The sequence below is a fragment of the Schistocerca serialis genome, chromosome 5 (genome assembly GCF_023864345.2).
Source record: "Schistocerca serialis cubense isolate TAMUIC-IGC-003099 chromosome 5, iqSchSeri2.2, whole genome shotgun sequence".
Classification (NCBI taxonomy): Eukaryota; Metazoa; Arthropoda; class Insecta; order Orthoptera; family Acrididae; genus Schistocerca; species Schistocerca serialis.
This window is the reverse complement of record NC_064642.1, coordinates 188,785,943-188,810,479: the sequence shown is the minus strand read 5'-3', so window position 1 is coordinate 188,810,479 and position 24,537 is coordinate 188,785,943. Positions and strand designations below refer to the sequence as shown.

General features: G+C 43.5%; 1 protein-coding gene across 1 annotated transcript in view; it reads right to left on the bottom strand.

The window, feature by feature from the left end:
- LOC126481238 (solute carrier family 25 member 44) overlaps positions 1-24,537 on the bottom strand; it is a 140,553-nt gene that overhangs the window by 25,354 nt on the left and 90,662 nt on the right. The window contains exon 5 of the mRNA XM_050104852.1: positions 10,656-10,783. Coding sequence (XP_049960809.1) covers positions 10,656-10,783 — 128 coding nt within the window. The remainder of the gene's footprint in view (positions 1-10,655; positions 10,784-24,537) is intronic.

The window sequence follows — 24,537 nt, the reverse complement described above, 5'->3', positions numbered from 1 at the left end:
ATGGGAGATACGATACTGCGTGAAGAGTTTGACAGAGCACTGAAAGACCTGAGTCGAAACAAGGCCCCAGGAGTAGACAACATTCCATTAGAACTACTGACAGCCTTGGGAGAGCCAGGCCTAACAAAACTCTACCATCTGGGGAGCAAGACGTATGAGACAGGCGAAATTCCCTCAGACTTCAAGAAGAATATAATAATTCCAATCCCAAAGAAAGCAGGTGTTGACAGATGTGAAAATTACCGAACTATCAGTTTAATAAGTCACAGCTGCAAAATACTAATGCGAATTCTTTACAGACGAATGGAAAAACTGGTAGAAGCTGACCTCGGGGAAGATCAGTTTGGATTCCGTAGAAATGTTGTAACACGTGAGGCAACACTGACCCTACGACTTATCTTAGAAAATAGATTAAGGAAAGGCAAACCTACGTTTCTAGCATTTGTAGACTTAGAGAAAGCTTTTGTCAATGTTGACTGGAATACTCTCTTTCAAATTCAGAAGGTGGCAGGGGTGAAATACAGGGAGCAAAAGGCTATTTACAATTTATACAGAAAGCAGATGGCAGTTATAAGAGTCGAGGGACATCAAAGGGAAGCAGTGCTTGGGAAGGGAGTGAGACAGGGTTGTAGCCTATCCCCGATGCTATTAATCTGCATATTGAGCAAGGAGTAATGGAAACAAAAGAAAAGTTCGGAGTAGGTATTAAAATCCATGGAGAAGAAATAAAAACTTTGAGGTTTGCCGATGACATTGTAATTCTGTCAGAGACAGCAAAGGACTTGGAAGAGCAGTTGAACAGAATGGACAGTGTCTTGAAAGGAGGGTATAAATCAACATCAACAAAAGCAAAATGAGGATAATGGAATGTAGTCGAATTAAATCGGGTGATGCTGAGGGAATTAGATTAGGAAATGAGGCACTTAGAGTAGTAAAGGAGTTTTGCTATTTGGGGAGCAAAATAACTGATGATGGTCAAAGTAGAGATGATATAAAATGCAGACTGGCAATGGCAAGGAAAGCGTTTCTGAAGAAGAGAAATTTGTTAACATCGAGTATAGATTTAAGTGTCAGGAAGTCATTTCTGAAGGTATTTGTATGGAGTGTAGCCATGTATGGAAGTGAAACATGGACGATAAATAGTTTAGACAAGAAGAGAATAGAAGCTTTCGAAATGTGGTGCTACAGAAGAATGCTGAAGATTAGATGGGTAGATCACATAACTAATGAGGAAGTATTGAATAGGATTGGGGAGAAGAGAAGTTTGTGGCACAACTTGACCAGAAGAAGGGATCGGTTGGTAGGACATGTTCTGAGGCATCAAGGGATCACCAATTTGGTACTGGAGGGCAGCGTGGAGGGTAAAAATCATAGAGGGAGACCAAGAGATGAATACACTAAGCAGATTCAGAAGGATGTAGGCTTCAGTAGGTACTGGGAGATGAAGAAGCTTGCACAGGATAGAGCAGCATGGAGAGCTGCATCAAACCAGTCTGATGACTGAAGAACACAACAACATCGCCTCTTTGTTTTTGACAGTGTTTTGTTGTTATCCATGCAAGCCCTCTCTCCCAGAGTAGTCACTACTGCTGCATTAAAGCGTGAGGTACTATGCCTCTCCATCAGGGTCACTGCGGATGTTCACGCACTGAACTGTTAACTAGGAATCATATTTTTAGGCCGCAGATTGATGGCAAAATTGCCCATTTTGTCACAGTTTGTGACCAGTGTACCTACCAACACATAGCTTCCAGGGCACTCCTGTCCCCCCTGGCCAGCTCTCCGTCAGCCGTGGGAGTGCATTGACATCAACTTTGCGGGTCCCTTCTTGTATTCCTGCTGGCACTCGGTTGTGTTTGTATTTTCGCAGTTCTCTTACATTCACTTGTGTGCATCAATGTTGGCTGAAGTCACAATTCATACGCTTTTAAGGATCTTTTCTACTGAAGGGTTGCCTTGAACTTCAGTTTCCTGTAATGGGACTCAGTGAGAAATCACACCTTTCAATTGTTTTGTTCCCGTAATGGCATCTATCATGTTATGGCTACACCATTCCACCCTCAATCAAATCGCAAGTCAGAATGACTAGTGTGTACGTTCAAGTACCAAACAAAAATGTGTGCCGTGGGTTCTTCACCAGATGATGCCCTTCTCCATTTTATGTACACCTACGGCTTCATGCCTTTGGGGGAGCGGAGCCCAGCTGAGTTGCTACGTGGTCAGCAGCAATGCATGCTCCTACACCTTCTGCAGCCAGCACCGCACCTGCCATGGTCGAGTTCAACCAGCTGCTTCGCACCATGATTGCCAGTGTGGGCACGAGGACTTAAGTCACAAGCCCAAGTGAATACTGGCCCCTCTTGTCTGCCAGCAGGGGCACCATCTTAGTGACGTCCATATAGCCACTGGGCTGGTGGCACGCTAGTTGCATCTCGCTCGACATCAGAAGCTAGCAGTTTTGTGGGTGCCCCCCCAATCACCGCAACCCATCCTGCCACCTTGAGCCCATCATTGCATGCTGTGAGGGTGACCTGGTCCCATTGGCTGCCTCCTCCATGTGCGGTACCCTGGAGTTCCAGTTTTCTGGCCCCAGGCGCTAGTCCATCTCTGGCCTCAGGTTTGCTGCTGCAACCTGCTATTCTGATCAGGCCACCCCCACTGGCCCCCCAGCCACCTCCACTGGCCCCTCACCATCATCACTGCAGCCATCACCACCGGTGGGTCCAGCCTTGCTCCTCCATTTTGAGACCTACTGCTGATTACAGCGCAGAGATGGCGATAACACCCTTCTCTTTAGTGCTGTCAGATGTGCTCATGTCCCCAAGTTTTCTCGTCCTATGCTCTGATGCCTGCCCAGCCCATTGTCTCACTCCTCTATTGGCAGAGGCTACTACCACTCCAGATCTAATGGATGTCTCATTGGGTTGCCGGTGTCTTCTCTGTCGCCTGGCCATCCACTTCACACATGGGAGAGTTGTGCTGTATCCTGCTACTAGTGCATGTGAGTGTGAGTGCGCTGAGTGTGGCGCCACCACGAGTGTGCGTTTGAATTGGCCGCCAACTATATTAGTGTGGTCAAGACGTTGGAGGCTGCGTGTGGTAGGCATGTGCACAGCACAGTCTCCGCTGGGCCATCTGCCAGCAACATGCACATATATATGCTTGAAGCAGCCCTGGCTGACCCTCTCTAAGTTATTCTAGTTTGTATCATGTGCATCAGTTGCTTTACATCTTGTGGAGTCCCGAGAGACTATTTCTGTTATTGTTCAGAGGTTGTGCACAAATCTATACTTATTTGATTTGGTCCGATTTATTGTATTACTTCGTTACTACAAGCCCGAGTTAACTTCTCTCGAGATTGCCTTTTGCTTGTATATGACAAGAATCTCATAAAAAGCAGTAGCCATCTTCTCTTGCCTGCTGTTGCTACCTTCTTTTTTGCTAGTTTTCATCTGCATTATGCCACCAAGGTATCTGAAACTCTCCATTTTCTGTTTTACTGTACTCTGTTGTTAGGTTACGAGATGCTGTTTGTATATTGGTTACATACTTTGTTTTCGCGAAGAAAATCTGGTGACCAGCTTTTCCTGCCTATTCCTTCAGCACGTTTATTTGTTCCATAGCCGTCTCAAAGTTTCTTGATGGGATTGCAGTGTCACTGGTGAAGGCAAGGAAATGAACTAACACGATTCTTTCCTCTTTCACTGTGAACTGTGTTCAGTAGCCCTTTCCTGGCAAATTACTTTTCAAAATCTCAGACAGCCTTCTCTAACATGTATTTAAAGAGAAAGGGGGATAGTCCATCACCCTGTGCAGACTCCAGTTTTAATTAAAAACTCTCCAAGAAGTTCTCCATGAATTTTACGAGGGCAGTTCAATAAGTAATGCAACACATTTTTTTTCTGTAGCAGGGGTTGTATTATTCAGCATCGAAATACACCAGGTTATCCCCCAATCTTTTAGCTACACAACACTATTTTTCAACGTAATCTCCATTCAATGCTACGGCCTTACACCACCTTGAAATGAGGGCCTGTATGCCTGCACGTTACCATTCCACTGGTCGATGTCGGAGCCAACGTCGTACTGCATCAATAACTTCTTCATCATCCGCGTAGTGCCTCCCACGGATTGCGTCCTTCCTTGGGCCAAACATATGGAAATCCGACGGTGCGAGATCGGGGCTGTAGGTTGCATGAGGAAGAACAGTCCACTGAAGTTTTGTGAGGTGCTCTCGGGTGCGAAGACTTGTGTGAGGTCTTGCGTTGTCATGAAAAAGGAGAATTTCGTTCAGATTTTTGTGCCTACGAACACGCTGAAGTCGTTTCTTCAATTTCTGAAGAGTAGCACAATGCACATCAGAGTTGATCGTTTGACCATGGGGAAGGACATCAAACAGAATAACCCCTTCAGCGTCCCAGAAGACTGTAACCATGACTTTACCGGCTGAGGGTATGGCTTTAAACTTTTTCTTGGTAGGGGAGTGGGTGTGGCGCCACTCCATTGATTGCCGTTTTGTTTCAGGTTCGAAGTGATGAACCCATGTTTCATCACCTGTAACAATCTTTGACAAGAAATTGTCACCCTCAGCCACATGACGAGCAAGCAATTCCGCACAGATGGTTCTCCTTTGCTCTTTATGGTGTTCGGTTAGACAACGAGGGACCCAGCGGGAACAAACCTTTGAATATCCCAACTGGTGAACAATTGTGACAGCACTACCAACTGAGATGTCAAGTTGAGCACTGAGTTGTTTGATGGTGATCCGTCGATCATCTCGAACGAGTGTGTTCGCACGCTCCGCCATTGCAGGAGTCACAGCTGTGCACGGCCGGCCCGCACGCGGGAGATCAGACAGTCTTGCTTGACCTTGCGGCGATGATGACACACGCTTTGCCCAACGACTCACCGTGCTTTTGTCCACTGCCAGATCACCGTAGACATTCTGCAAGCACCTATGAATATCTGAGATGCCCTAGTTTTCCGCCAAAAGAAACTCGATCACTACCCGTTGTTTGCAATGCACATCCGTTACAGACGCCATTTTAACAGCTCCGTACAGCGCTGCCACCTGTCTGAAGTCAATGAAACTATACGAGACGAAGCGGGAATGTTTGAAAATATTCCACAAGAAATTTCCGGTTTTTTCAACCAAAATTGGCCAAGAAAAAAAATGTGTTGCATTACTTATTGAACTGCCCTCGTACTTTTGAATGCGGTTGTGGCATCGTTTGCTTGATAATTTGCAACTTTTTTAAGATCCACTTCATTCTATCAAGATCTCAAACAATACTCTCAGACTGACTTATCATATGCTTTCTTGAAGTTGATGGAGACAATTACCAGATCCTGAGAGATGTAATTTTCTAATACTTTTTCAGCCACCTAACATGCTGAATAAATGACTTCCCTCCCATAATTCACCTTGATATTCATCAAATTGCTCATCTACTTGCTCAACCAGCCTGCAGTGCTTTGGTGAGCACCTTTAAAGCTTAAGGTAAAACAGAAATACTGTGAGACTTGTTGATTCCAGCTCTGCCACCCTCTTCATAGAGGGGAATCAGTTCAGTCTTCCATTCACTAAGTATTATTCCAGTTTCCTAGATCCTTTCCATCTCCTGACTTATGGCATTAATGGTGATTTCTCCTCCACTTTTCAACATTTCTGCTGTTTTGGAGTCTTCTCTGGTGGCTCTGTTGTTCTTCAGTTCTGCAACAATGTTCCCAAGTTCATCAGGAACAAGAAGAACTGAAATTTTGTTTCTTTGCTCTAGGATTATTTTAGACTATTTTTCGCTGGGTTCTTCACAGTTAATCAGAGTTACAAGTTGAATGGCTAGAATCACACAGTTTTCTTTATTGTTCACTGCTAGATTCCCATCGTCTTGCTTGAAATTCGAACTAGGCATATTATAGCCATCCATCCACTGCTTAAAGCTCCTGTGAAAGTTCCGCTGTTAAGTTCAATCCTTATGATTTTATTCTGAGGAAGTTTGTTTCTTATTTAATGGAAGGAATCTAACCTTTATGCAGGGCAGGAAGCAATCTGAGTCAAGATTGGCTCCTTTCCTTGCCTCTACATTAATAATTTCCCTAATGTTTCATTTCGATATTACAATATTATTATTATTATTTTTGTCATTGTTGTTGTCGTCACTGTCAACACAGCAAATGAATTCACTATGCTGGATTTCATATTTTATCACTAGTCCAACATTTCCCTAGCATCTAGGATTGCTGCTGTTTTGGCAGGTAATTCATGCAGATCCCAGTGAAGCGTTATTTTGTCGTTAGGAGAGGCATATTTTTACCAGTTCCAATGGCTTCCAAGTGTCCACTAAGCTCTTTTGGGACTGCCGAGAACTATTGGATCCCTTTTCACTTGTTTATACCAAAGTAGCTATAGTATGATTTTCATGTCACTGTTTCTCATTAAATCTGCTGTCACCTGTGACGGCAATGTCAGAGATCCATACTTTTGTTTCGTACACAGTCATGATGCCCGGTGTATTGTGGTCCAGCATTCCATTTTGTTTGAAATCTAAAATACCACAGTAATTCTGCACATCTGTATTCAACAAGTTTTTCTGACTTGTGGTCCCACCAGTTCCTCGTCAAAGGCAGATCATAATTTTGGCACAACTTCCAGTCGATAGTTTGTGTCACATCATTGTGCTTTTGCTTGTAATCAATGTGAGAAATCTTTTAGCAAGAGCTCAAGATGTGGTCAACTGTTGTGTCAGCACCTTTGCACAGTCTGCACTTCTGGGGCTCCTGATAATTTCTCAATCCTGGCTTCGATGGCATTAGCTCAGATGCAGCATGTGCCTGTACAGCAAAAACCAGTCTTTCAGTTTCCTTCTTTAGGGTTCCACTGGTATGTCAAGACCAGTCTTTTCTTTATTTACTTTGTCTTCAATCTTTTCCAAAAATTGCCCATGCAATGCTTTATTGCACAGGCTGTCAGTAAGGCATTGGAGTACAGCTTTCCAGTACTGGTTCTTGGTTTGCTGTACCTTGAGAAGCTTTCTGTTTTTGAATTCAATTGGGCTGATTCATTGCTATCTTTCACACAGTCTATCAATGTATGTTACTCTTCTTCCTCTATCTGCCTCACTTGCACGAGTCCTCTACTGCTTGCTTTTATGGACAAGTACAGTCCATGGATGTCAAAGCAAGGGTGGAGAGTGCAGTAAATCATCGTAAGTTTTATTGTTCTCCTGTTAAGATTATCAAACTCTGTTTAGGTCCAGTTCACAAATTGAGTGTCTTAGTGGTGTTGCTGCCATTCAGTTCGTTTTATTTATTTATTTATTTATTCTGAGTATAATCTAAGGTGCCCACATTTTTTTACCTGTCTGTGTTTGATGATGACCAGCAGCAAAATGCCTATGTATTTGTACATTTCTGGCAGATGGGAATTAATGGTTTGTCCATTTAGCATTTCAGTGCCTTCATTTTCTGATCTTTTGCCCTCCATTGCTGCCTGTATGCTGTACTTTTCTTACCCAAATTCCATGCTGATATCTTTCAGAAAATTCAGACTGTATTCATCAGAGATTGTAATTCAGTTCCATATTTTCCATAAAGTTCCAAGTCATCAATGTGGGAATATGTTCTGAGGATTTCTCACTGACAGCCCAAGTTTGTTGTCTGTAAGATGGTTGGCTGTGGAATAAGGGTAATGGTGAGCAGCAGCAGAGAACAGGTTCCCTCAGAAAATGCCTTTCTTGATGCTAATTAGCCCACAGCTTTCTTTTCCAACATATAGTTCCGATTTACAGTGTTCCATCATATTTTCTGTGAATTTCTTGATGTTTCTGCCGAGCCTGATGGTTTCCAGGCACTTTATAATCCAACTATGTGGCAGTCAAAGGCTTCTTGTAGTCTATCGAAGTCATGTATCGATTTGTTTTCAGGTTTTTGCAGTTTTCCAGAATTATTCTGTCAATCAGGAGCTGGACTTTTATGCTACTATTTATAACCTTGTTATCTTCTAGTTCTAACTGGTATGATGTGTTACTATACCAGAAGGTTCTGAATTCTGTCTACTATAACACCTGCAGCAACTTGAACATGCTAGGTAAACATGTTATTGGCCTGTAATTTTGAGTTATTGCCCCTTCTGTTGGGTTCTTCTCTATTAAATGTGTTTTTTCAGTTGGTCACCATTACTGATTTTTCCTATCTGCAGCATCAAATCAATAAATTTGGCAATTTTCACACAAAAACTGATCAGGTATTTATTGTTGTTATTAATATCACAATTAGTATTGTCGTCTCTGGTCTGATGAATGGTTTGTGCAAATCTCCATGCTACTCTATGCTGTGCCAGTCTCTTCATCTGTAACTATTGCGAACTACATCCACATGAACCTGCTGACTGTAGTCAAGTTCTGGTTTCCTTTATAATGTCTATCTCCATCACTTTCCTCCATTAATTAACTATTCTTGGCTACTTCAGGATGTATCTTATCAACCTATCACTTCATTTAGACAAGTTTTGCTGCAATGCTCTTTTCCGTCCTACTGGAAAAGGTTCATGGGTTCATTAGTATCTAATCTCTAGCATTCTTTTGTAGTAGCACATTTCAAAAACTTCTATTTCCTTCATGTCTGAACTGTTTATTGGCCACGTTTCTCTTCCACACAAAGCTATACTCCAGACAAATACCTTCAGAAAATACTTCCTCTCATTTAAGTTTATATTTGATGTTAAGAATTTTTTCTTTTTCCCTTTCTTTTCAGAAATGTTTTTCTTGTTACTGTAAGTCTGCATTTTGTATTTTCCACTTTAGCCATCATCAGCTATTTTAATGCACAAAGAGCAAACATCATCCACTAATTTATTGTCATTTTCTAATCTAATTGCAAATCATTGCCTGATTTAATTCAATTACATTCCATTATCTCTGTGTTATTTTCACTTTGTTCGTATTATAACATGTTTGCTTAACACTGCTCTTGCTGTTGAACTAATTTTCCATCTCAGATGGAATTAAAATGTGACTGGTAAACCACAAGATTTTTTAGTCTTCTCCTTTTCTAAAGTTCCTCTTGGTTTCCTTTACTCTTTTTGTATGAACGGGTTGAACAACATAGGCAATATGTTGCAAACTTGTCTAACTCCCTCCTGAAGTATTACCTTCCTTTTATGTCATCTGACTCATTACTGCAGGCTGGTATCTGTACTAAGTGTAAGTAGCTTTTCACTACCTGTATTTCTTGCCCGGTAACTTTACAATTTCCAAGAGTGCACAGCCCATACTACCACATTTTACAGCTGCTGTTAAGTCCGCCTCCAAAGCATAGCGGTAACATTACCGCCTACCACGCAAGGGGGCCCGGTTTCAATTCCCGGCAGGGGACTGGGTGTTGTGTGTCCATCATTTTCATCATCATTGACATGCAAGTCGCCGAAGTATTGTCAACTAAAAAGACTTGCAATACGGCGGCCGAACCCCGAAGGGGATATCCCGGCCAATAATTGCCATATGATCATTTCATTTCATTTCATTTCATTTCTACTGTTAAAACAGATTGAGCTCTTACACTTTTAAAACTGTGGTAACTAATTTTTATCTGGTGAGCTTATTTTCAGCAGAATGCATCTAGAGCTGCAAAAATGTCCTCTGTATTGAAACGAATGTGACTGATCATATAGTGAAAATTAAGACTGAGCTACAACAAAGGAGTTGCAAAATAGAAGTGATCTGCAATATTTTTATTGGAAGTACTCAAAAACATTGCTCATGGGTAAATTTTTATAAAATATTAAGTTAATGTGTACAATTAATGGATTTAATCTATAATGAAAGTTTGTTACAAGAATAAAGGTTTTTCAGTTCAACTATATCTTCCCTGCTGAAAACACCGATAAATTACAGAACTGCATTCTAATTTCTAGTTCACATTTCCTAATCATTATATCATTTTCACTATGACATACAAAAAGTTAATTGTTTTCTCCAAGTTCAGAGCAACCACTCTGCAACACTGAGATGGTAGCAAAGATGCAAAAGAACAATTTTAATTGCGATACCAGTTTCACGATCTGTTTCAATATGTGCTGTTTAATGCTACATTTTTCTAGAAAGCACACTGAAGGGATGACAACTGTGAGTAACAGAAAATCTCTTGTGGAGGTTGGAAAAGTTCTGGTCTCATACTTTTTTTTAATTATTTAAACACAGATGCATGTAAAAAAAAAACACAATGTCATTGCTACGTAATTAGGACTGGCACTTGAGGAACACACACACACACACACACACACACACACACACACACACACACACACACACTACTACTGTCTCTGGCCACAGCTGCCAGAGACAGTGCTCATGTGTGAGTAGTCAACATCTCCACTATATGGTGAGTAGCAATCTATCCTATTCATAATATTGCCATTGTTCAATCCTGGATTTTCCATTGTTTGATTTTTATCATTTATCATAGATAAATATAACTGTTGTAATAATTGAATAAGATAGTTACTCTTTTAGACATGCCAGCACTATGTCTTTTGCTGCCTCAATAATAATAGTAATAATAATGATAATATTAGTAGTAGTAGTAATAATAATAATAATAATACACACTAATTACTTATCACATGAAATACATGAATAGACTGTAGTTTGGTGGTGTACCTGGAGACGAGCTCTAACTATGTCAAGAGGATTTGTTAACAAAGTAGTTGTAAAGCCTCCAAGAGTTCCAGACACACACTGTATAAACAAGTGTGAAACCCAAGCAGGAAACACAGAATGTAATTTATCTGAAACAGAACAGTTAGAATTGGACTGTTAATGATTAATTCAGTGACAGGCAATATGTTTACATGATTTTAACCAACATAGTAAGGAGGTAACAGCAATCTGTTCTTGATGATCAATTGGGGAAATAGTCAAGATGGCAAAATATTTCATATTTCAGATTATGAGCACTGTCTGGCTGGAGCGAGCAGCCGTTGTGTCCACAAGCAGCCATTTACCACGCTGCCAACTCCAGCCACACGGTGCTCATAATCTGAAGGTGGCTGTTAAAACTTGCCGAAACTGATCATTCTAATAAAGAGATATTCTATGGTCTTGACAGTTTTTCTAATTGGCAATGTTTTCAATCAATATTTTTCTAATGTATCTTATGAGAAAGGAAGTGTAACTCATTGAATAGCAAAAAAAGGTCTTATGCCTACTTAAGAAGTGTGGTCACTGCATATCAGTTTCACCGAGATCACACAGGCTCAGTACAAAGACGAAACCACTATAACTTGGCAAAAACTGCATTTTGATATACACTACTGGCCATTAAAATCTCTACACCAAGAAGAAATGCAGATGATAAATGGGTATTCATTGGACAAATATATTATACTGGAACTGACATGTGATTAAATTTTCACACAATTTGGGTGCATAGATCCTGAGAAATCAGTACCCAGAACAACCACCTCTGGCCGTAATAACAGCCTTGATGAGCCTGGGCATCGAGTCAAACAGAGCTTGGATGGCATGTACAGGTACAGCTGCCCATGCGGCTTTAACACGATGCCACAGTTCATCAAGAGTAGTGACTGGCATATTGTGATGAGCCAGTTGCTCATCCACCATTGACCAGACATTTTCAATTGATGAGAGATCTGGAGAATGTGCTGGCTAGGACAGCAGTCGAACATTTTCTGTATCCAGAAAGGCCCATACAGGACCTGCAACATGTGGTCATGCATTATCCTGCTGAAATGTAGGGTTTCGCAGAGATGGAATGAAAGGTAGAGCCATGGATCGTAACGCATCTGAAATGTAATGTCCACTGTTCAAAGTGCCATCAATGCGAACAAGAGCTGACCGAGACGTGTAACCAATGGCACCCCATACCATCACACTGGGTGATATGCCAGTATGGCGATGACGAATACACGCTTCCAATTTACGTTCACCGCAATGTTGCCAAACACGGATGCGACCGTCATGATGCTGTAAACAGAACCTGGATTCATCCGAAAAAATGGCGTTTTGCCATTCGTGCACCCAGGTTCATCGTTGAGTACAACATCGCAGGCGGCCCTGTCTGTGATGCAGCGTCAAGGGTAACCGCAGCCATGGTCTCTGAGCTGATAGTCCATGCTGATGCAAACGTCGTCGAACTGTTCGTGCAGATGGTTGTTGTCTTGCAAACGTCCCCATCTGTTGACTCAGGGATCGAGACGTGGCTGCACGATCCGTTACAGCCTTGCGGATAAGACGCCTGTCATCTCGACTGCTAGTGATACAAGGCCGTTGGGATCCAGCACAGCGTTCCGTATTACTCTCCTGAACCCACCGATTCCATATTCTGCCAACAGTCATTGGATCTCGACCAACGGGAGAGCAATGACGCGATACAATAAACCACAACCACGATAGGCTACAATTCGACCCTTATCAAAGTCGGAAATGTGATGGTATGCATTTCTCCTCCTTACATGAGCATCACAACAACGTTTCACCAGGCAACACCGGTCAACTGCTGTTTGTGTATGAGAAATCGGTTGGAAACTTTCCTCATGTCAGCATGTTGTAGGTGTTGCCACTGGCATCAACCTTGTGTAAATGCTCTGAAAAGCTGATCATTTGAATATCACAGCATCTTCTTCCTGTCGGTTAAATTTCGTGTCTGTAGCACGTCATCTTCGTGGTGTAGCCATTTTAATGGCCAGTAGTGTATTTATTTATTTTGGATATGAAACTTCCTGGCAGATTAAAACTGTGTGCCCGACCAAGACTCGAAGTCGGGACTTTTGCCTTTCGCAGGCAAGTGCTCTACCATCTGAGCTACCGAAGCACGACTCACGCCCGGTACTCACAGCTTTACTTCTGCCAGTACCTCGTCTCCTACCTTCCAAACTTTACAGAAGCTCTCCTGTGAACCTTGCAGAACTAGCACTCCTGAAAGAAAGGAGCACTTGCCTGCGAATGGCAAAGGTCCCGAGTTCGAGTCTCGATCGGGCACACAGTTTTAATCTGCCAGGAAGTTTCATATCAGCGCACAATCCGCTGCAGAGTGAAAATCTCATTCTGGAAACATCCCCCAGGCTGTGGCTAAGCCATGTCTCCGTATATCCTTTCTTTCAGGAGTGCAAGTTCTGCAAGGTTCGCAGGAGAGCTTCTGTAAAGTTTGGAAGGTAGGAGACGAGGTACTGGCAGAAGTAAAGCTGTGAGTACCAGGCGTGAGTCGTGCTTCGGTAGCTCAGATGGTAGAGCACTTGCCCGCAAAAGGCAAAGGTCCCAAGTTCGAGTCTCGGTCGGGCACACAGTTTTAAGCTGCCAGGAAGTTTCATATCAGCGCACACTCCGCTGCAGAGTGAAAATCTCATTCTGGTATTTTGGATATACACTCCTGGAAATTGAAATAAGAACACCGTGAATTCATTGTCCCAGGAAGGGGAAACTTTATTGACACATTCCTGGGGTCAGATACATCACATGATCACACTGACAGAACCACAGGCACATAGACACAGGCAACAGAGCATGCACAATGTCGGCACTAGTACAGTGTATATCCACCTTTTGCAGCAATGCAGGCTGCTATTCTCCCATGGAGACCATCGTAGAGATGCTGGATGTAGTCCTGTGGAACGGCTTGCCATGCCATTTCCACCTGGCGCCTCAGTTGGACCAGCGTTCGTGCTGGACGTGCAGACCGCGTGAGACGACGCTTCATCCAGTCCCAAACATGCTCAATGGGGGACAGATCCGGAGATCTTCCTGGCCAGGGTAGTTGACTTACACCTTCTAGAGCACGTTGGGTGGCACGGGATACATGCGGACGTGCATTGTCCTGCATTGTCCTGTTGGAACAGCAAGTTCCCTTGCCGGTCTAGGAATGGTAGAACGATGGGTTCAATGACGATTTGGATGTACCGTGCACTATTCAGTGTCCCCTCGACGATCACCAGTGGTGTACGGCCAGTGTAGGAGATCGCTCCCCACACCATGATGCCGGGTGTTGGCCCTGTGTGCCTCGGTCGTATGCAGTCCTGATTGTGGCGCTCACCTGCACGGCGCCAAACACGCATACGACCATCATTGGCACCAAGGCAGAAGCGACTCTCATCGCTGAAGACGACACGTCTCCATTCGTCCCTCCATTCACGCCTGTCGCGACACCACTGAAGGCGGGCTGCACGATGTTGGGGCGTGACCGGAAGACGGCCTAACGGTGTGCGAGACCGTAGCCCAGCTTCATGGAGACGGTTGCGAATGGTCCTCGCCGATACCCCAGGAGCAACAGTGTCCCTAATTTGCTGGGAAGTGGCGGTGCGGCCCCCTACGGCACTGCGTAGGATCCTACGGTCTTGGCGTGCATCCGTGCGTCGCTGCGGTCCGGTCCCAGGTCGACGGGCACGTGCACCTTCCGCCGACCACTGGCGACAACATCGATGTACTGTGGAGACCTCACGCCCCACGTGTTGAGCAATTCGGCGGTACGTCCACCCGGCCTCCCGCATGCCCACTATACGCCCTCGCTCAAAGTCCGTCAACTGCACATACGGTTCACGTCCACGCTGTCGCGGCATGCTACCAGTGTTAAAGACTGCGATGGAGCTCCGTATGCCACGGCAAACTGGCTGACACTGACGGCGGCGGTGCACAAATTGCTGCGCAGCTAGCGCCATTCGACGGCCAACACCGCGGTTCCTGGTGTGTCCGCTGTGCCGTGCGTGTGATCATTGCTTGTACAGCCCTCTCGCAGTGTCCGGAGCAAGTATGGTGGGTCTCACACACCGGTGTCAATGTGTTCTTTTTTCCATTTCCAGGAGTGTATTTGGTGTGGGTTGTCTTAGCTACATAAGGCTGCATGTGAATTTTTTTTCTTTACTTTTTAACAGAGGCATTACTTGCAAAATTCTAGTCAACAATTCTTTTAAAAATATCTTCTGCTGCTTTATGTCTACTGGAATTTATTATAGTACTTGTGTGTCCACTCCAAAGAGAAATCAAAGTTCATTTGTGACTTACACAGTAAAATGACCAGTGGTCACAAAAAATTACCATGTTATATTTTTTGTTATATAATTATGATTAAAAGTTAAATTTGTGATTTACTAAGAATTTTATTATTAACAAGTTAAAATACTACTCTACAGAACATAACTTTCTGAAAAAAAAATTTAAAATATTAGTAATGGAACTGCGGATAATGACTTGCAGCTCTAATTCACTTTTCACCTTTTTTATAGAGAGATTTAATAACTGAAAAAATGGCCCCTGCTAGTGATGCACTGCATATTTCAAAAAAGGCTACCCTTGGAAATACAACACACTATATGAGCTTGTGTTTTCGAAAGAATTAACAATTTTTGTAATTTCAAAACACTAATTTTTTTGGAAGTTGTTGTTACAATTTCCTGCCTTGACTGTTTTGCTGAAACGTTTTGCCTGCCTGTGACTCAACATTTCCTCTATATAGTGAGTGGCAATCTAACCTTTCCAAGATTTTGTCATTATTCCATCCTAAATTTTCCATTATTTCATGTTAAATTTGACTTGAAGAATTTTCACAAAAAACAGTTGAAAATCAAAGTGAAGCTTTCAATTGTCTGAAAGAAGATTTCTGAAGATCAGTGAGAGTAGGTTGAATGAAGGTGTGTTCATCAAACCACAAATCATAAAATTGATTGATTGATAAAACTACTGAAGCTGATATCACAAAATGTCAAGTTTCATGCTTAAACGTCTTTCAGAGCCATTGTTCATCATTTTTGGGGCACTAGAAGATAAGAGAATTACGTTTCTATAGCGACTGAACAACTGGATAATTACAAAGAAATGGGAAAAACACACACACACACACACACACACACACACACACACACACACACACACACACACACACCAGTGCAGCTAAATTGTGTCAGCTGAACACACAATACTGGGACTGCAGTTCCAGCAGGTCGATTGGGTTTGGGGGGGTTTATGTGTATGGGGAAAAGGAGATGGGAAGCTGCAGGAGCACTTTGGGAGGTTTAACTAAGGGCTCTGAGGCAGGCAGCAGACAGCAGGGAAGGAATATAGGAGAGAGAGGCAGTGGATTCACAGGCACCATGGCCATTTTGTGTGGTGGTGGTGGTTAGTGTTTAACGTCCCGTCGACAACGAGGTCATTAGAGACGGAGCTCGGGTTAGGGAAGGATTGGGAAGGAAATCGGCCGTGCCCTTTCAAAGGAACCATCCCGGCATTTGCCTGAAACGATTTAGGGAAATCACGGAAAACCTAAATCAGGATGGCCGGAGACGGGATTGAACCGTCGTCCTCCCGAATGCGAGTCTAGTGTGCTAGCCACTGCGCCACCTCGCTCGGTCCATTTTGTGTGGCATGTGATGATAATGACAAGGAGGCGTGGGCTGGGAAAAGATGACAGGAAAGAGGAAATGAAGCCTGTTGGATACAGGTTGGAGTGAAATTGACCAGGAGAGGTTGATGCCATGAGGATTACAAAAGCTAAGAATGTGGTACAAGGATAACTTCCATCCACATAGTTCAGAAAAGTTGGTGCTGGGCACAAGTACACAGATGGAGGCCCTCGAACTCGAGTATGTTGTACACTCAGCTGTGTATTCCACCACTAGGTGATCAACCCTACTTTTTGCTACAGCTGATCATGATAATTTCTCCTGATCAACTTCTGGTTGGTGGTCGCACCTCATAAAATGCTGTGCAGAAATTGCAGCATATGTTATGTCTGCTTTCTAAGGTGGCTCTGTCTCTGATGTGACAGGTTAAGTCTGTGAGAGGACTAGAGTACGATGAGCTGGGCGAGTGATTTGGGCAGGCTTTGCCCCTGCATCTTCCACACAGTTATGACCCCGGAGGTAAGACGTTACGAGTGGGAGTGGCATGAGGATAGACCAGGGTGTTGTGTAGGTTGAGTGGGCAGCAGAATACCACTTTACAAGTGGTGGGAAGAATGAGGGGTAGGATGTCCCTCATTTCTGGGCATCATCAAAGAGTCATTTCACGTCAAGTCAACACTGATTTTACTCCCCATCTCAGATTTTGATTAAATTTGCCACACAGACAACTTAATATAGATTAAGAAAAATACTCAGTTTTATTACAATACATTGACTCACTCTGAAAATACAGAAATGTGAAGTCATAAAAAATCAGCGAAAAACACCCAATTGCCGTAATTACAAATTGCTGTAGCAACTCTCCTAATTAAGATAAAATGATGGACGAAGTGTCATTCTGCAGCATTTTCCATAAAATTTCATATGATACACAATTTAACATGGGTTTGCAATGAAAAATGCTTTTCAAAGTTAAATTAAAATTTAAATATTTATTTTACCAAAAAACACAGCTTCAATATTTTTTTCAAAAAATCATATACAACACTTCACAATATTATTAACTAATTCCCCAGGTATGAAAGTGGGGTGATCATGGGTTCAAACCTTTATAAAATTTCAAAAATACATATTTCACTGAAAAATGACATTTTTGTAAAACTTACAGATTCAAGTGGAAATCTACATACCTTTATTCTTGATATATCTACGTTTACATCCAAATTTACTGTTAACACATACACTGCAAATATCACTTATGACACCTGATACAAACAGTATGTGTTTTATGATCTCACATTTTTTTAAACTCTTCATTTGTTTTTTTCTGTTATAGTCTTCATGTTGGTGTTACTGGGTTTACTTTACAAATAACATCATGTACAGATACCCGTTGAGTATAAGTTTAAGTAGGATATGCATGAAATTAACTTTAACTTCAAGACCTTCATATTTTGTTAAAACATAAGCTGAACACTATCTCTGTTCACAGTTGGCAGTATCATATCCACAAGTCTCAATGCCAGCTTTTTCTCAATTGTGGATTTGCTATTCTCTTCACAGTGCCATCGACACCATCACAAGGTCTGTTTCCATGAGTACAGGCAAAAAATATCATTCTGTTTCTACGCCAAAATACACTCCTGGAAATGGAAAAAAGAACACATTGACACCGGTGTGTGAGACCCACCATACTTGCTCCGGACACTGCGAGAGGGCTGTACAAGCAATGATCACACGCACGGCACAGCGGACACACCAGGAACCGCGGTGTTGGCCGTCGAATGGCGCTAGCTGCGCAGCATTTGTGCACCGCCGCCGTCAGTGTCAGCCAGTTTGCCGTGGCATACGGAGCTCCATCGCAGTCTTTAACACTGGTAGCATGCCGCGACAGCGTGGACGTGAACCGTATGTGCAGTTGAAGGACTTTGAGCGAGGGCGTGTAGTGGGCATGCGGGAGGCCGGGTGGACGTACCGCCGAATTGCTCAACACGTGGGGCGTGAGGTCTCCACAGTACATCGATGTTGTCGCCAGTGGTCGGCGGAAGGTGCACGTGCCCGTCGACCTGGGACCGGACCGCAGCGACGCACGGATGCACGCCAAGACCGTAGGATCCTACGCAGTGCCGTAGGGGACCGCACCGCCACTTCCCAGCAAATTAGGGACACTGTTGCTCCTGGGGTATCGGCGAGGACCATTCGCAACCGTCTCCATGAAGCTGGGCTACGGTCCCGCACACCGTTAGGCCGTCTTCCGCTCACGCCCCAACATCGTGCAGCCCGCCTCCAGTGGTGTCGCGACAGGCGTGAATGGAGGGACGAATGGAGACGTGTCGTCTTCAGCGATGAGAGTCGCTTCTGCCTTGGTGCCAATGATGGTCGTGTGCGTGTTTGGCGCCGTGCAGGTGAGCGCCACAATCAGGACTGCATACGACCGAGGCACACAGGGCTAACACCCGGCATCATGGTGTGGGGAGCGATCTCCTACACTGGCCGTACACCACTGGTGATCGTCGAGGGGACACTGAATAGTGCACGGTACATCCAAACCGTCATCGAACCCGTCGTTCTACCATTCCTAGACCGGCAAGGGAACTTGCTGTTCCAACAGGACAATGCACGTCCGCATGTATCCCGTGCCACCCAACGTGCTCTAGAAGGTGTAAGTCAACTACCCTGGCCAGCAAGATCTCCGGATCTGTCCCCCATTGAGCATGTTTGGGACTGGATGAAGCGTCGTCTCACGCGGTCTGCACGTCCAGCACGAACGCTGGTCCAACTGAGGCGCCAGGTGGAAATGGCATGGCAAGCCGATCCACAGGACTACATCCAGCATCTCTACGATCGTCTCCATGGGAGAATAGCAGCCTGCATTGCTGCGAAAGGTGGATATACACTGTACTAGTGCCGACATTGTGCATGCTCTGTTGCCTGTGTCTATGTGCCTGTGGTTCTGTCAGTGTGATCATGTGATGTATCTGACCCCAGGAATGTGTCAATAAAGTTTCCCCTTCCTGGGACAATGAATTCACGGTGTTCTTATTTCAATTTCCAGGAGTGTATTCTTTGTGGAAACATAAATTTACAAGCTATTTAATTCTTGTACTAAGATCCATTGCCATCTGAAAAGTAGTAATCTTCTGTATATCAGTTTGAAATTTGGTTTTTGACAAAATAACTGAATTAGCTTTATATATATATATATATATATATATATATATATATATATATATATATATATAAAAAAAACAGTAGACTGCAGTGGCATTATGTTCCAGAAAGGTAAAAATTAAAGTTCCTGGTCATATTATCACGTAGAGGAAGGTGTAAGAAGATGAATGACAAACACCAACTTCTCTTAATGAAGGTTTATTCAGCACTTGCACATACAAGAGTGCAGAGCAAACTGCCTCCAGCCAGAACACGTACGGTGTATATACAGCTACAGAACATTCCAGTACAATGATTCTTGCCATATGTGGATACTTCTAGAACGTACTCGAACCAAAGACAGAAATTAAAATGTTTCAGATCAGGTGAGTTTTGAACTCTCAACCGTCCATGCAGCAATCTACTATCATAACCACTACACTACGGTGACTGCTCTACTCAGCTTCTTCTGCGACGTTGCTCCCTCCTTAAGAGAACAGTGTCTCGGTGCTACGCTCTCCTAGTCCGGGAACGAGTCATCGGTCCTGCATACTCTGACTCCCGATGACAGATGTTCGCCCTAGCAGTGATCTTCTTAGAATTTCCCTTGCCGCTACATTCTTCGTTACCTTTCCGCTTGCTGCCTGTCGCTTGAGCTTCGAATTTACCCTGTGTTGCAGGATCCTTATAGAGCTTCATTCGAAGGATTTGGACCATATCTCTGATCTTTCGTCATCTTGTGTCGGGATCGAAATCTTCAACTTCATAAGTAACATCAGACAACTGTCTCACAACCTTATAAGGTCCAAAGTGGCGCCTGAGGAGCTTCTCAGAGAGACCAACCTTCCGAACAAGAGTGGAGATCCAGACGAGGTCACCAGGCTGGTAGACAACAGGATGGTGTCTCGTGTCATACCTTCGGCGATCGTCAAGCTAACTGCTGAGCTTCCTCAGCTCTGGCTAACACCTGGCCAATGTAGTCGTCGTCCATGTCATCAGGATGTAACGGAAACACAGTGTCCATCGTCGTCGTCGCCTCACGCCCATGCACCATGAAAAATGGCGTAAATCCTGTGGTGTCTTGTTTGGCGGTGTTGTAGGCAAACATCACGAAAGGTAGCACCTCATCCCAGTTGCTCTGCACAACACTGATGAACATTGATAGCATATCAGCCAAGGTCTTATTACTGTGTTCAGTAAGCCTGTTAGTTTGCGGATGGTATGCAGTCGTCATGTGATGAGTAATGTTGCACCGACGGTTTATCACTGTTACAAGATTCGATTGAAAAACTTTCGCTCGATCTGTAATTAATGACCTTGCGGCACCATGTTTTAATACAATGTCTTCTACGATGAATTTGGCTGCCTTGAATGCTTCGGCTGGTTTCACAGCTTTTGTAATGGTATAGCGCATCAGATAATCAGTGCAAACAACAATCCATCTACTGCCACTAGCAGAGGTTTGAAATTGTTTGAGGAGGTCAATCCAAACACGCTGGAAAGGTGTTTTGGCTGGTGGAATTGGTATGAGTCAACCAGGTGGTTTCTGAGGAACTGCCTTTCTCCTCTGGCACTTTCGACAGTGAAACACATAGTGAAGGGCACTCCTAAATAAACCTCGCCACAAAAGTCTCTTGTGGATCTTGTTATATGTCTTAATAAACCCTAAATGTCCAACTTCAGATGTGTCATGGAATTTCTATGGAACATCTAAGCGCATGTGTTCAGGAATCACTGGCAGCCACCTCTTTCCAAACGGATCAAAGTTTTTCTTGCACAGTAATCCATTAACTACCTTAAATTGTCTTTTCACATCCTCTGACCGATTTAAGGCAAGCATAATTTGAGATATCTTGGCATCCTTCTTCTGCTCAGCAGAGAGATCCTGGAGTGCAGCAGGACAGTCACTATCTTCATCAAAGTCTTGATGGTCTTTCACAGGGTTTCTTGAGAGACAGTCGGCAACTTGGTGTTTTCTTCCACTTTTGTACACTATGGTAATGTCATACTCTTGAAGACATAGTGCCCACCTGGCGAGTCATCCTGTTAGATCGTTAAGACCTGTCAACCATCAAAGTGAAAGATGGTCTGTAACAACTGTGAATGGCCTTCCCTAGAGATACTGTCGAAATTTGCGCATGGCCCAGATCACAGCAAGACATTCTCTTTCGGTAGTTGAGTAGTTTCTCTCAGCTTTTGTACGTGTCCTAGAAGCACAGGCTATAACCTTCTCTTTTCCATCCGAAATCAGCACCAGAACAGCACCGATCCCATACCCACTGGCATCTGTGTGTAGTTCTGTAAGTGCTCTCTCATCATACAGACAAAGAACAGGGCCAGTCGTCAGAGCTTTTCGCAGCACATCGAAAGAATCTTGTTGAGCACCACCCAAGATAAATTTAGCATCGACTCTTAACAACTCTTGGAGTGGCCTACCTTTGAAACAAAAGTCTTTGATAAAATGGCGGTAATATGAACACACTCCGAGGAAGCTTCTCACATCTCTGATACTTTTAGGAATAAGAAATTCCGTTATAGCTCTCACCTTTTCTGGGTCTGGCTGCACACCTTCGTTTGACACAAGGTGCCCAGTATTTTGATTTCTTTTGCTCCAAAGAGACATTTTCTTGGATTAAGTTCCAGTCTGATTTGTTGGAGACACTTAAGAATGGTCTTCAGTCTTTTTATGTGTTCATCAAATGTCTCTGAGAACACTATAATGTCATCTAAATAACAAAGACACATAGTCCACTTCAGGTGCCTTAGAAGATATCAATCATTCGTTCAAAAGTTGCTGGCGCATTACACAAACCAAACGGCATTACATTAAACTCATACAGGCCCTCAGGGGTGAAGAATGCAGTTTTCTCAAAATCAGTCTCATCTACTTCAATTTGCCAGTATCCCAAGTATATGTCCATTGTTGCGAAAATCTTAGCCCACTTCAGACAATCTAGTGTATCACCAATTCGTGGAAGAGGGTAAATGTCCTTTTTAGTTATCTTATTAAGCTTTCTGTAATCAACACAAAAGCGCCAACTGCCATCCTCCATCCTGACGAGAACCACAGGTGATGACCGTGGGCTCTGCAAAGGCTGAATGATGTCATTCTTCTTCATCATGTTCTCTACCTTGTCATAAATTATTCGACGTTCCATTGCTGAAAGTATGCTTTCTGGCTTATTGGTTGATGGTCTCCAGTGCTAATTCGGTGCTTCACAATCGATATGTCTAATTTGCTCTTCACCTGTGAATTGAAGCATTCAGAGAACTCTTGAAGAATGGCAAGTAGCTTTTTCTGTTGTTCCTTAGTGAGACGTGGTGATAATCGAGCTGGAAGATCTTGTCTCGTAGTGGTAGCGCTAATTTCGCCCACAGACTCGGCACGGGAGGTTTCTCTGACGTTCAGCTGTTCTGCAATTAACAGCTCACCGTTTGCTACATACATGTGTCTTGGAAGGATCTGCGGTTCTTGGCGACAAATAACTATCCACAATTCACTGAATCCATTCTTAAACGAGATGACAGAGGCTGGGATGACCAAGTTATTCTTCAGTGGTATGCTTCTCTTACATTCTGCTACAAGATCCATGGGTTGATGCATGGCATGACACATGACAGCTACCTTTCTAGCACTGACCGTAGGAATGATCACTTCATCCAGCACACACAGTCTCCACACACTCGGATGCGAATCTTCCTGTCCACAGTATCTCATCTCATCTAGCATAATCTTCGAGCGAACACAATCTATAATTGCTTGAGAAGCTTTTTCCGAGAATGACGTCATGACTAAACTCTTGTAAGATGATGAATTCTTAGGGCTGTGTATGGCCACTTACACCCACATGAATGAGGCATCTTCCTGTAGGTTTCACGTTTTCCCCATTAGCCACCTTCAGCAGAAATGTTTTGTTGTCGACGAATACAGTTTTCTGCAACTGGCGACGATACATCTCCGAAATGACTGAATATGATACTCCAGAGTCCACAAGAGCTTGGGCTGGTCGGCCATCCATGAGGATATCGACGTAGCTTCATATCGTTTTTGTAGTGATCGACGGCAGAGGATTTTTCTCTTTGGCGGCCTCACCTCCAAGGAAGGTTGCACCCTTTAGTTTTCCAGGTTGCGGCGGCTAGATGATCGGCTGGAGCTTCTAAACGGCGATGGTGACCTTGGCTGGCGTGTTGGAGAGCATCTTCTCCAGCGGCTAGCATGTGGCAATGGTGACCTACTTCGTCCAGCACCCACCTCTCCTTGTTCATCTTCATTGTCCTGGAGTTGGCATCAGCTAAGATCGGTCTGCTGTCTTCTGGTGCAGGCGTCATCAAATATCCACCACCTTTCTCGACAATAGTGCATCACACAAGCCGATTGTCTGCAGTGGAAACATACTGGTTGGTTATCCTGGGTTCTCCAGATATCAGTCTTTCTTGGTGCCCAAACAGGTTCCTCATGCGGCATTGTAGGAACATAACTTCGCCTCGGTCTCGACTTTTTCACTGTTTTAATGGGAAATGAAGGACGAGAGATTGGGTTCGATGTCTGTTCCACTTCCTCCCTTATGACCTCTCACTTTTTTGCTCAGCGTGCAATCCAAGTGCCTTCTGAACTTCCCCTCTCACTATCTGACGAAGAACACTTGTTAAATCAGTTTCTTCCTCCATCACAGACATCGATACGACATCTGGAAGCATTCAAACTTCTTGCGTGTAATTCTTTTTTGATGCATTGTCTCGATATACTGGCACAATTTTATGAAGCCTTCTGTCAAAACCTCCTTCAGGAGTAGGGCTTGATACGAGGGTCACTCCAAAAGGAATGTACACTTTTTTTTTTTTTTTTTTTTTTTTTAACTCCATCTTTTATTCTATATGTTTGAAAGTTTTACAGCGTGTAGATACACCCTTTAGGAACAATATTTTCATTTCTCCACATAATCTCTATCCCTCCAAGTTTGAAAACAAGTGGGAAGGATGTATCTACACACTGTAAAACTTTCACACATGCAGAATGAAAACTGTATTTTTACAAAAATAGTGTG